Genomic DNA, 14,606 nt, shown 5'->3' with positions numbered 1-14,606 from the left:
GTTTGCGGTCCAAGCTTGTCATCGTCACTCTTGATATAAAAAACAGGAAATTAAGCATACAATCTATTTTATTGATTCATACTGCAATCTGCAATAGAATTCGATAATGACAAACTAAACATCACTCGAAATAAAATCCTTGGCATGAAAGATGATGATTTTTATGATAGAGACAAAGACGACGAATAAAATAAGTGCAAATTACAACAATCTCTCAATAAAAAAAAACCCACCTGGTTGTGAATCAACAACAAGCAAGTTTGACCAGATTCAGCGGGAGGATCAATTGTTAAGTAACAATTGAGACAGAGGGAGTATGAGAGGCGAAATCTAAACAAATGATTGAAACGAGAAGCTTCGAGAAAGTTTCGAAGATTGATGTGGTAATAGCTTATGAGGGCCACAAGGGGAGTGGGTTGTTGTCGGTCGTGTCATCCGTCGCCGGCGGTGACAGATGTCGGGTGGGGTGACGTTGAGATGAAATGGGGAGAGAGAATATGCCATATGAGAGTGTGAGTAAATTGAGAACAAACTCGAGAAAAACCCTAATGCCGACTGAAAAAGCGATTGCTCAGCTGCATCTAGGGCATTAATTTCCTTGATTATGGCTCGTTTTTCTTCATCAAAATCACCAAAAAAACATAATAAAAGTAGTAGTAGTAGTAGTAGTAATGAGAAAGGGTGTGACAGGAGGATTGGGTGTGAGAAGAAGCAAGGACCAGAAGAAGATGAATTTTTACGTACTAAGCCCATGCATGAAGTTAACTCGATTCCTGGCTTGTCCTTTGAGGATGAGGAGAATCCAGATGGCAACATACAATGGGTGACAAAGAGGGGTAAAAAGACAAGTAAACATTCAATAGTAGTTGAGACAGAAGAGAGTAGTGAAGAGATTAATGAGACTGCTATGGAGGATTTGCTGCAATTCCCCACAGAAGATGTAAGTGAAGAAATTGCTTACTGGAATCAGGCTGTTTACTGCTTTGTTCTTGGAGCAAACCCTCATTGGGAGTTTTTGCAGAGGTATGTGCACAGAATTTGGGTACGTCATGGTATTGACAAGATTTCCTTTTTACCAAATGGTATTTTTTCGGTAAGATTTAAGGAGATGAAGGATAAGGAGGAGGTTTTGAATGCAGGATATCATATGTTTGATAACAAGTCCTTGATTGTTAAGCCCTGGCAAGAGGATGTTGATCTTTTGACGGAAGAAGTGAAAGTTATTCCTGCATGGATTCGTATACATGGCCTGCCTCTCAAGTTTTGGGGTACATGTTTACCTTCCATTGCTGGACTTGTTGGCCCTTATGTGAAGTATGATGCTGCAACTATGGAGAAAACTAGACTGGGGTTTGCTAGGACAATGATTGAATTGAAGGTAAGGCAAGCCTTCCCCTCATCAGTTAAATTTCGAGATGAGTATGGAAAGATTGTCCAGCTAAAAATTGAATATGAATGGAAACCAATCTTGTGTGAAAAATGCAAGGGATTAGGGCATGAAAATCAGAATTACAGGAAAGATCAGCATAGGATTACTCAGTCCAGGCCTAGTGTTAAAAGAGTTTGGAGACCTATTCCTAAGGCCAATGTGACTAACCCTACTGTATCTGATAAAGAGTTCCCTGCTCTGACAACCCCTCGTCTGCTTGAAAATTCAACTCCTGAACCAGTTGCTGCTGCAGGTCCCCCTGTATCTGCATCTGAACCTCCTGATGCTGGTAATGATGAGAGTACTCAGGTAGAAGATGTTATAGATGAGGAAATTACAATATTGGAGAATCAGGTAGTGGATATTGGTGACCCTAATAATACTATTAATAATAATGAATAATATAGGGTTCTGGAATGTTCGTGGCATGAATAGTTTGAATAAACAAAAAATTGTTAAAAGTTTTATTCAGAATAATGAAGCTTGTTTATTTGGTCTTTTAGAAACAAAAATAAATGGTGTTAATGTAGGAAATATAGCTCATAATATGCTTGAGGGGTGGAGTGTCACAACCAATTGCAGCTTGCATAAAGGAGGAAGGGTCTGGTTATTATGGCCACTTAACATTTTTGAAGTTCATATTATTCAATATGATCCTCAATTTATTCATTCCAAAATTATTATTAAAACAACTAAGAAAGTTTTCTTCATCACTATTGTTTATGTTTTTAATGAGGGCTCTGAGAGACTGGATTTATGGGATAAGTTGAGGTCTATTGCTAGTCATTGTGCTGTTCCTTGGGCTTTGGCTGGTGATTTCAACACTGTCATTTCCTCTGATGAAATATTGGGAGCTGCTTCTAAACAGGAGGACATGGATGCTTTTATTGATTGTTTGTCTGCTTGTGGTATGATTGATATACCTACAACTGGAGCTTTCTTCACTTGGACAAATAAGCAGGAATCTAACCACAGGAAATATAGCAGACTAGATAGATTTTTGGTCAACCAAGAATGGATAGATGAGTTTCCAGATATGCATGCTCATTTCCATCCTGGGGGGCTTATGGACCATACTCCTTGTATTGTCAGGAATATTAGATTCGATAGTAGGAGATCTACTAGTTTCAAATACTTTAACATGTGGAGTGGTGCTCCTGATTTTCTAGAGACTGTAAAAAATACATGGAGTCAACAGATAAGTGGTACAAAGATGTTTGGTGTGGTTAAGTAATTGAAAGCTCTTAAGGGTGAACTCAAAAGACTTAATAAAGATTGTTTCTCTGATGTAGAACTCAAAGCCAGTCAAGCTATTATTACCCTTGAGGATATTCAGCTGCAGCTCTAGGACAATTATGACAGACCTGACCTTATTGCTCTAGAATTGAAGGCTCTTGATGAGGTGAAATACTAGTCTAAAGCAAGGGACAGTTTCCTACAGTAGTACACAAAGACTCAATGGCTAGATGAGGGAGACAGCAATACAGCCTATTTCCATAATGTCATTAAGAAAAGGTGCTTGAGAAATAATATTGTACAGATTGAAGATCAGACTGGCAAACTCTGTACTGATACAGTCAGTATTCAAGAAGCTTTTTTGAATTTCAATCAGGGATTGTTGGGTAGCAAGAAGGGGACTGAACATGTAAGAAGTGAGGTGCTGCAAACAGGATCCTATTGTAATGAGAACCATACTATTTCCTTATTAGCTCCTGTCACTAAGGAGGAAATTAAAGGGGTAGTGTTCTCTATTCCTATTGACAAAGCACCAGGGCCTGATGGTTACACTAGTGGATTCTTCAGGGACTTATGGGACATTGTTGGGGATGAAGTTTGTAATGCAATAATGGATTTCTTTGATACTGGTTGTCCGCTCACTCAGATAAATACTACCAACATAACTCTTATTCCAAAATGTGACAGACCTACTGCTGTTAGCCATTTCAGACCAATAGCATGCTGCAATCTGGTTTACAAAGTGATTTCAAAATTGTTGTGCAATAGACTAGCCCTGGTTTTACCTGATATTCATGAGAACCAAGGAGCCTTTATTAAAGGCAGGTCTATCGTTGAAAATGTCCTTATCTGTCAGGATATTATCAATCTGTATGCAAGGAAAGCAGTCACTCTAAGATACCTGTTCAAAATAGACTTGCAAAAAGCCTATGATACGGTTGAGTGAGATTTTGTTGAACAAATGTTTCATGGTCTCAAGTTTTCACCTCACTTTATTCAGTTGGTGATGCAATGTGTAAGGTCTAGCTCCTTTACCCTGTCCCTGAATGGAAATAACTTTGGTTAATTTAAACGACAAAGGGGTCTCAGGCAGGGAGACCCTATCTCTCCACTTTTGTTCACTATCTGCATGGAGTATTTAACCAGACTGATTAAATTTTCCACTGACAGATGGCCATTCCAGTATCACCCTCTTTGCAAGAATCTGAAGCTTACTCATCTTATGTTTGCAGATGATTTGCTTCTTTTTTGCAAGGGTAAGCCTCGGTCTATTTGGCTTCTCATGAGAGCTTTCTCCTCTTTCTCTAAGGCTTCAGGCCTGGCTATGAATAATGCTAAGTCTGAAATATTCTTTAATGGAGTTACTGAAGACATTAGAGAAGGTATAAAATTGGTGATTAGCTTCAGGGAAGGCACCATGCCCTTCAAGTACTTGGGAGTGCCTATTAAAGCTGGTAGGCTTACCAAGCTGGAATGCTCTACATTAACTGAAAAGATGGCAGCTAGGATTAGAGGATTGGGAACAAAAAAACTTTCTTATGTTGGCAGGATTACTCTCATCAATGCTGTTCTCAATACTCTTCAAAATTATTGGGCTCAAATGTTCTTTATTCCTAAGAGCATCATCAACCATATTATGGCTATTTGCAGGAATTATCTGTGGGATGGTTCCCCTGACTACCACAGGGTTCTTCTTGTAGCCTGGGATAAGGTTACCTTGCCTAAAAAGGAAGGTGGGTTGGGGATTAAGAAAGCTGATGTCTGGAATATTGCCACAGTGGGTAAGTTGGTTAACTGGATCTATTGCAAAGCTGATAGGCTTTGGATTAAATGGATTAATGATGTGTATATCAAGAATCAAGATTGGCATAGCTACTCACCTCCTACTTATTCAACCTGGGTATGGAAGACTATTTGTAAAGTGAAATATAAGCTCAAAATTGGGTATACAGACAATATCTGGACCGTGAGTCCTAAAGGATACTCTATCAAGGGTGGATATGACTGGCTATCTCCTGCTCATGATACCCCTGACTGGACTGCTCTTGTGTGGAACAACTGGAACATCCCAAAACACTCTATGACTACCTGGCTTAGAATACATGAAGGAATGAATCTGAAGAGTAAATTATACAGGTTTGGTTGCTGTGCAGATGATCTGTGTATACTTTGTCAGAGACAGCTTGAAACTGTGGAGCACCTGTTCACAAACTGTGTGTATACTGTTAGAGTTCAGTCCCATCTGGTACAATGGTATGGTGGCTCTTTCCCTACTGTGAACAACTTGATTGCAGTCAGCAGGAATAATATACAGTGGAAGATCAAGGTTGCCATGTTCAATGCCTTCAACTATTCCATTTGGTATCAAAGAAATAATGCTAGGATTAATGACTAGCTGTTAAGACCTGAGATAGTTGCTGCTCGAATAGAGGAGGATATTAGGAGAAGAGCTAAATCGAAATGCAGGGCAGTTGATGACCAGACTGTCCTCATTTGGCTGCAAAGTATGGGAGTGATATGATTTGCTTGTATTGGGATTCGATCCCAGAACCTCTTGTAATTATTTGATTTGTTATGATATATAATATACTCACATTACAAAAAAAAAAAAAAAAAAATCTGCTCCATCACTTAAGTCAATTTAATGGTTCTTCTTAGTTAGTACAGTTCGCACCCTATTTCATTTTGCACGGAATCCTGACGATTATATATATATATATATATATATATATATATATATATATATATATATATATATATATATATATATATATATATATATATATATATATTATATATATATATATATAACATAGAATCAGGATCTGTGCATTTAACTATTTTACGGTGCGAACCGTAAGAACTTGTGTATTTAGAAACAAAAAGCATAAAATAAGCCACAACTTTATCATTTCACTAAAGTACTGCATGTAAGATCATAGAACCCTATTAGACTCTCTAATAAAAAATAAATTATCTCATAATTTATCATTTTAGTGATCTATGTAACATGCCTGCAAATATAAAAGCATAAAAATGAAAGTTAAGGAAAAACAATTTCCTTACATAGATTTATATGGTAATATGGGCACAAACTAGATCACCTTTCTAGTTTGTTCTTGAGCTAAATGAAGATGGATTATCCTCCTAGAAAAACCTTTAACAAGAAAGTCTCCTTCAAGTTGCACCCAAGAACTACACACAAAAATTATCTTACAAGTATTAACTAGATACTTGTAAAATTAACCCTTGATAATATGTAAATAATACTAACAATCTTAGTAAATATTTATTTTGTTTACTAACTAATCTTAGGAAAAGCTTTTATTATTTTAGAGAGAAGTACCAATTTTTACACATGCAAAATGCACAAGTGAAGTAGTGTAAAAATGAACATAAGATGGAGTATATAGGAGGGGAAAGTGGCGGGTGGAGTGAGGGAGTGTTTTTCCTTAATTTTTTGTCCACTACATTATGACATACATAATGATCACATGACATGTTATGGAAGAAAAATAAGAAAAGTGAAAATGATTATAATCACCCACTACACTACATTTATACGGTCCAATGTCCCATTTACGGGTCCATTTTGGTTCTGATATTTGTCGCACAAATACGTGTAAATATTATTTAAACATCGTTTGATGTTTAAATATTTCTCGATTAATTTCGTCCAATCACTCCGTAAATATACGTGTACTGCTACACATATTATTTTATGTACTAATATTAATCACATTAATCAATTAGTACTATTTTATTGAATTAACAATTAATTGACTAAAACCCGTCTCATAAAATTTATTAGGTAATTATCGCATAATTAAATAATAACTGCCGCTCCTCGAGTTCGCAACTCGAAATCTCTCTAAAAATAATCGACTAACCTTTTAGTCTATAAATCAAGGGACTAAATAAATTGTATCTCATACAATTAATTAGTTATCAATTTGGGTTCGATCCTATAGGTGTGACCGAAAGGGGTCAGTTGATCACCGCCGTCTCACGACAATAACGTCAAACTCTAGTCAGCCAACTGTTATCGATTTACGTTAATCAACTGACGAGGATCAAATAATTAAATATCTGATGATATTCCTTTAATGAGATTTATTATGTAAACGCACTATTGTGGAGGACACTAACTCCAACAATCTCCTACTTGTCTTTCCTCAAAAAAAAAAAAAAACAATCTCCTACTTGTCCGACACAAGGTGTGCGCTACCAATTCTCTTGTCTGTATTAAACTCCCACTTAATGCAAGGTGTCTTTCAGGTCGCACTTGCACATGAACATATCACGAGTGGTTTTCTCGATCGGGAGTGTGACTACCTGACCGGAAAAATCTCTCACAGATTACTTCCGAGCGTGGCCACGCATTTGTAGTCATTAACTCCTCGAGTGGCCTAGAGTTATAGTTACCCAACGTGGGTGGACAATTCCTGTATGCCCTATCTATATTTGCCCAATAGAGCTCATCATGACTCAGAAGATGTCCTTTTGGCCTCCTTTCACGGCATTACCTAGGACAAAAACCAAAGTCACTCAGAAACTGCATTGACTTGGATAATAGTCTCCAGTCAAAAGAATCGACTGATAGGAACATCTTAGAGATCCCTGCCACGACCATGCGTCTATAATAGAACTTAGGGACTCTCTAAATGGTCACTGTCTAGCAAAGCGTCACACACTCTGCCTATGTAATCGATTAGTCATCACGTATGACCTTATGGTGTTGAACAACCATCAATCGACTTACAATCTAGTCACTCCGAGAAGTCACCTCATAAAGTGATTAGGGACAAAATACAATGTCCATCTTATTCACTTGAATAGTGTTCAACATTGTCTCCACAACTTATTCAGATAAACAAGGTATTAAAAATTTAGTCATACTAAATAAAAGATTCAAAAATAAATGCAAAAACAATGAATGAGATTATCATATATATAAAATAAGAGATACACTATCCAATTATTACATATCCATAATCTAAAGAAAATATGGTACTCGTCTCAATCCCATTGCGACGACATGACCATCATGCTTAGCCTTTGATAAAGGCTTGGTTAAAGGATCAGCAATATTATCATATGTCCCAACCTTACAAATGTCAATTTCCTTCCTTTCCACATAATCTCTAATTACATGGTATTTCCTTTCAATGTGTCTAGATTTGTTACTAGACTTCGGCTCTTTGGCTTGAAAAATAGCTCCACTGTTATCACAATATAGATTGATAGGATCTTCGGCGGAATGGACTACTCATAGTCCCTCCATGAATTGCCTAATCCAAACAGCTTCCTTTGCAGCCTCAGACGCTGCAAGGTACTCAGCCTCTGTTGTAGAATCCGCAGTAACGCTTTGCTTGAAGCTTTTCCAGCAAACGGCTCCTCCATTTAGCATAAAAACATAGCCGGATTGGGATTTCATACCATCCCGATCGGTTTGGAAACTTTCTTCCGTGTAATCTCTTCCACGCAACTCAGTTTCTCCTCCAAACACTAAGAACGAATCTTTAGTCCTTCTCAAGTACTTAAGGATGTTCTTTACGGCTATCCAGTGACTCTCACCAAGCTTGGCTTGATAACGACTTATCATGCTCAAGGCATACGCAATATCGGGACGAGTGCAAATCATAGCATACATGATAGACCCAACAACGGAAGCATAAGGGACGGTCTTCATGTGTTCTATCTCCTTAGGGGTGGAGGGAGACTGTGACTTGCTCAAAGTAATCCCTTGGCCCATAGGTAGAAATCCTCTCTTGGAGTCTTTCATATTGAACCGGTCAAGAACTTTGTCAATATAAGCTTCTTGACTCAATGCTAGTATCCTTTTGGACATATCCCTATAGATCCGGATACCCAAGATTCATTGTGCCTCTCTCAAGTCCTTCATCTGGAAGTGTTTTCCTAGCCACTCCTTAACGGAAGTGAGCGATGGAATATCATTCCTGATGAGCAATATGTCATCCACATATAGGATAAGGAATGCAACCTTACTCCCACTAAACTTCATGTATAAACACGGTTCTTCCACACTTCTAGTGAAACCGTATTATTTAATAACATGATCAAAGCGATGATTCTAACTCCTAGATGCTTGCTTAAGACCATAGATGGACTTCTTGAGCTTACACACCTTCTTAGGGTTAGATGTATCCACAAAACCTTCAGGTTGTATCATGTACACTTCTTCTTCTAGAATCCCATTCAAGAAGGCGGTTTTGACATCCATTTGCCAAATCTCATAATCATGAAATGCGACAACCGCTAAGATTATCCTAATGGACTGAAGCATAGCGACTGGAGCGAAAGTTTCGTCATAGTGTAAACCATGAACTTGGGTGAAACCTTTTGCCACCAATCTAGCTTTGTAAACATCTACATGTTTATCCACGCTGAGCTTAATTTTATATATCCATTTACACTGAAGGGGTCGCACTCCCTCAGGTAAATCCACCAAGTCCCATACTTGGTTCTCGTACATGGAATCCATTTCGGACCGCATGGCTTCTAGCCAAAGCGAGGAGTTGGGACTAGACATGGCCGATTTGTAGGTAGTGGGTTCATCACTTTCCAAAAGTAACAAAACACCATCCTCTTCGATGTTACCAAGGTAGCGGTCAGGTGGATTAGAAATCCTACTTGACTTTCTAGGAACAATTACCGTTTCAGAGGAAGAGGGAACGCTATCCTCCACGTTCTCCTCTACCTCATTCTCGGTTTGTGGCTCTCGAACTTCATCAAGTTCAAATTTTCTCCCACTCTGTCTCCTAGAAATAAAATCCTTTTCTAGGAAGACAACATCACAAGCCACAAACACTTTTTTCTAGTGTTTAATGTAGAAGTAATAGCCACGTGTTTACCTTGGATATCCTACAAAGAGAAATTTGTCAGACCTGGGTGCAAGCTTATTGTCAGACTTGATCTTGACATACGCTTCGCAACCCCAAATACGCATGAATGATAAATAAGGGACTTTCCCTGTCCATATCTCATATGGAGTCTTATCGGCTGCTTTAGTCAGGCTTCGATTTAGTAAAAATATTGCAGACAAGAGGGCAAAACCCCAAAACGAATCAGGAAGCTCAGTTAGACTCATCATAGACCGAACCATGTCTAATAAAGTTCGGTTTCTCTTTTAAGCCACACCATTTAGTTGTGGTGTGCCAGGAGGAGTCCATTGTGATACTATACCACAATCTTTTAGGTGTGAATCAAATTCAGAATTTAGATATTCACCACCACGATCGGATCGTAGGGTCTTAATCTTTTTATCCAATTGGTTCTCTACTTCAGTTTGAAACTCTTTGAACTTGTCAAAAGCTTCACTCTTGTTGTTCATTAAGTAGACATACCCATATCTACTTAAGTCATCAGTAAAAGTAATGAAGTAGTGAAAACCTCCTCTAGTGGTGATGGTTAATGGTCCACACACATCCGTATGTATGAGAGCCAAAACCTCACTAGCTCGTGTCCCTTTTCCCGCAAAAGGTGCACGAGTCATCTTGCCTAAAAGGCAAGACTCGCATATACCATAAGATTTGAAACCAAATGGTTTGAGCACTTTTGATGAAACAAGTTTCTTAATGCGTCTTTCGTTTATGTGTCCTAAACGACTATGCCAAAGGTAGGATTCGTTTGGATCACCCGTTTTGAGCTTTTTAGTTTCCACATGATAAACGTCATTAACATCATTTAAAACATAAATGCCTCCTATTGAAATGTTCTTGCCATAAACCACATCATTTAATGAAAAAGTAAAACTATTGTCCTTATTCATAAAACAAAAGCCTTCCGCGTCTAACGCGGAATTGGAGATGATGTTCTTAATTAAAGTTGGTACAAAATAACACTTATTTAAATACAACTCTAGACCACTAGCTAAAGTGAGCACATAGGTCCCCACGGAAACGGCCGCTACTCTAGCTCCATTGCCCATGCGGAGATCGACATCACCTTTTGCTAGTGCTCGCACGTCCCTTAAACCCTGCAAATGATTACAAAGGTGAAAGCCATATCCGGTATCAAGTACCCAAGTGTAAGTGCGAACATAATTAACGTCTATCACATAGAGAAAGGAAATCATACCAATAGGCGTAACACGCCCTTTCTTGAGATCCTCAAAGTATTTGGGACAACTCCTCCTATAATGCCCCTTCCCATTACAATGGAAACATTCGGCCTCGGAGAGTTTAACAATTTTTGCCTTGGGATTGCCATTCTCAACGGCCTTCCCCTTTCCCTTGTCATGTTTCTTTGACGATTTCTTGAATTGGGACTTTTCCTTCCTTTTTCCTTTCTTAACTCCAAGGGACATGTTCTTTAACTTCATGGTTAGAACATCCTCTTTTTCACTCCCACTAGCTTCCATATCCCTCTCCGCTTGGGTGAGGAGTGCATGAATTTCATGATAACTCTTATCCATGTCATTCATGTTGTAGTTTACCCTAAAGTAGGCAAACTTGGTGGGAAGTTAGTGGAGGATACGATCCACCACAAGAGTCTTAGGAATCTTACACCCTAGACGCTCTAGGATGTCAACATATTCGACCATTTTGAGTACACGAGGATCAACCTTTTGGCCCCTCTCAAGCTTAGCTTCAAAGAAGCGTGCCGCCGCATCGTATTGACGGACTTTAGATGTTTGTGAAAACATTGTAATTATACGAGTGAATATCTCGTACGCATTTAAAGAAATGCATGAAAGCTTGAGCTTTGGGGACATCGACCATATCAACACATTTTTTATATCATTCGTCATCCTCACATGGTCATCATAGGCGGTCCGTACCGCCGATGAAGCCCTTGGACCGAGCTCGATAGGAGGAGCATCGGTCAAGTAAGTGAGCACGTTGTCGGACAACGCGGCGCTTTTGATGTTGGATTTGTAATACAACGGATTTTATTAAGTTGCATACTCGATCGAGTAGAGCCTACTCGGCCGAGTAGTGTTAATTGTGGGGTCTGTTTTAATTCTGCCGATGAAAACTCGGCCGAGTATGGGAATACTCGACCGAGTAGAGGATACTCGGCCGAGTATAGCTTTACTCGACCGAGTATCCGGTCTGGCGAGTGTTATTTTAGCGGTTTGATGCGGGAGTGTTTAGGGTTATTTTATATTTACCGTCAGTTTCTAAATCATCGTTTTAACCCTAATCATTTTTACGATTACCTTAATTACTCTCTAATCACTCCCTAATCATCCTCTAATCTCGTGTGTGTGCAATCATTGCGACCTTTACGTGCAATCTCACATTCTACTGTTGGTAAGTTCATTTCCTATGTCATTTATGTTTTATTGGGACTACTGTATGTTGGAATTAGGGAATAAAAGGGGGATGGTTCTTTATGTAATTGTGTTATGTGATTATTGTATAGGAGAAGACTTCGTAGAGGAGCCTTTCTGATTATCTGATCTACATTCTACTGTTGATTGCTAAGGTAGGGTTTCCTACTCAGTTTTACTGTTAAATGTTAAGGCATGATTGTTTTGTGATTATTGTTAACTGCTGATCATCGGAGTATGGGCGTTGTGGTGATGGTGTTGGTGTGGAGAGGTTGTGATAGCTGTGATGCTGTGTGATTTAATTGTGGTGGACTCACTTGCGGGAGTGGCTTCACACTCTAGTTCGCCCTGTGTAACCCGCCACGGGAGGGGATGTGCACATTAAGGGACATGGATTTGTTTTAGTCGCTCGTTGTTGAGCTGGACTTGGTGGGATCGGCTGCGGTCACCCACTGGCGGCATGGATTACCTGTTGCGATGGGTAATCTGGCAGGGCTACACACTTCGGTGTGTAGTCGGTTACTATGTGAGATCGGGAGACCGGGGAGTGTGGATGATCAGCTGGTTACCGTGTTGTTTGCCTTACATTGATTGAGTAATACTGACCCCGTGTTGTTGTTTTGATAACATGCGGTGATCCATTCGGGGATGGTGAGCAGACTTGACACGTATTGCTTTTGGTGAGCTTGGGACAGTCATGGGGGAATTGTCATCATCAGTCGTAGCATCACTGTTCGAGTCGTAGTTATGATTTTTAGTTGTTAGACATTTATTTATATTTTTCGTTGGATCAGTTTGGGATTTGGTTTTGATGTAAACTTTATATCATTAGTACTTTAATAAATGTGCTTTGTTCAGACGCTTTTGATATTTACTAACCTCGGGTAACCGAGATGGTAACACACTTTCATGGTAGGGTGGTCCTGGTAAGGCGCCTTGGTATGAGGGGGTGTTACAAAGTGGTATCAGAGCCGAAGATTCCGGCACCTAAACAAATGAACCTAATGAACTTAGGGAGTCTAAATAAAATGAACCCGGGGATAGTTGTTTGGAGCTACCGCAAAGACTCGGGAGACGTCCCGGAGTCGCAATTTGGCCCTTATTAACTTGAGCCGGTCACATGGGGAACAATGTTGAGTGTTGTATCTTGAATGTGCATGCTTATGATGATTCATGTTGATAATAAGTGATGGCTGGAAGTTTACATGTGGAATTCGTAAGTTTGGTGATTTGGAAAAGTAGTAGAAATAATGAGTATGTGGATTTTGGTGTATTGGATTCACCTGGGAATGAATGGTATGGCTATGTGTTTATAAAGTGGCATTTTAGTTTCTGTTGTTATGTGTTTGATGAGGGGATAGAAAGCATGATAGGGGACTTTATACTGTTTTAACCCGTCTTTGGTATGGCTCGGCCGAGCAGGGCAGGTACTCGATCGAGTACGGGGTGCTCGACCGAGTAACCAAGCACTCGACCGAGTGTAGTTTTACAGTGAGTAGCAATAGCTACTGTTTGTGTTTACTTGACCGAGTAAATAAGAGTACTCGACCGAGTAGTGTCTACTCGGCCGAGTGTCGTGTATACTTGATCGAGTATGATTTCTGGGTAATTTAGATTGGCTACTGGAGTCGGCAACTCGACCGAGTACCCGGAGTACTCGACCGAGTAGTCGTTACTCGACCGAGTAGAGCCATACTCGGCCGAGTGTTCTTTTGGCGGGAGATTTTTACATTTTGAGCCGTTGGCTTTTGTGCTTACGTTTCCTTGTTTCTTATCAGCTCAAAATGCCGCCCAAAAGAACCCCTGCACAGATTCAAGCTTCCGAGATGACTCTTGATGAGGTTGCTCGCATGATTAAGCAACAAGAGGCCCTCATGGAAGCTCTTAGAAATATGGGAAAGGGAAATGAGAAGCCGTTGGATGCTACTCTGTAATACCCGCCCTTTTAGGGATCCCTTTGACCAGCGTTGACTATCCCTGGGGGCGGGAGTAACCTTAGGGAAGTGTGCCAGACCATCTTGGGGTGCGTTTTAAGAGTGGTACTCGATAGAGTAGAGGCTACTCGATCGAGTAGCTAGGGCACTCGATCGAGTAGGGGGTTACTCGATCGAGTATGTTGGGTACTCGATCGAGTGCCTGGTTTTTGTGACGGGGTTTTATATCGCGTTTTGTTAAATCCGCAAATCACTTTCGCCACTTTCCTCCTATCCTTCAGCCGCCTCCTTCCCTTCCCTTCACCTCAAAACCTCCATGGAAGCCTTTGTGAAGATCCTTGTGCCTTAGAAGAGCGTCCTTTGAGTCGGGTAGCGGTCTTTTGCCTTGTTTCTCCCTAGTAGGTATGTCATAATCATCATCCGTGCCTTTGTTTCCATAGTTAGGGTTTTGCTTGTAGTAATAGATATTTGCATGATGGTAATAGGCTTTGCTTGTGCGCTGGATGCTGTGTTTGTCGGCATGGATTGGTTGCGGATGCGTAAAGGTAGGTTCGCCTACTCAGTTGCTGTAGATCGTCTAGTGTGTCGGTCGTTGTGATAGTATTGTGTTGCTTGACGTAGTAATTGTATTGTGTTGTGGTTGTGGTTGTGATCGTTGTGATGGTTCTCGAGATGCGTTCTCGGCTGAGTGGGGTCACTTGCGGGAGTG

At 39.9% G+C, this 14,606-nt stretch overlaps 2 protein-coding genes across 2 annotated transcripts; both read left to right on the top strand.

Moving 5' to 3' along the window:
- Positions 1-604: 604 nt before the first annotated feature.
- Positions 605-3,611, top strand: LOC141640960 (uncharacterized). Its single transcript, XM_074449639.1, has 3 exons — positions 605-1,783; positions 1,902-2,654; positions 2,970-3,611. The coding sequence occupies exons 1-3, from the start codon at positions 605-607 to the stop codon at positions 3,609-3,611; spliced, it is 2,574 nt and encodes an 857-aa protein (XP_074305740.1).
- Positions 3,612-3,794: 183 nt separating this feature from the next.
- Positions 3,795-5,060, top strand: LOC141640959 (uncharacterized). Its single transcript, XM_074449638.1, has one exon. The coding sequence runs from the start codon at positions 3,795-3,797 to the stop codon at positions 5,058-5,060; it is 1,266 nt and encodes a 421-aa protein (XP_074305739.1).
- Positions 5,061-14,606: the final 9,546 nt, after the last annotated feature.

This window comes from Silene latifolia, chromosome 2, assembly GCF_048544455.1.
Source record: "Silene latifolia isolate original U9 population chromosome 2, ASM4854445v1, whole genome shotgun sequence".
NCBI classification, from domain to species: Eukaryota; Viridiplantae; Streptophyta; class Magnoliopsida; order Caryophyllales; family Caryophyllaceae; genus Silene; species Silene latifolia.
Note: the sequence above shows the minus strand (reverse complement) of the source record. Positions and strands in the feature narration are given on the sequence as shown.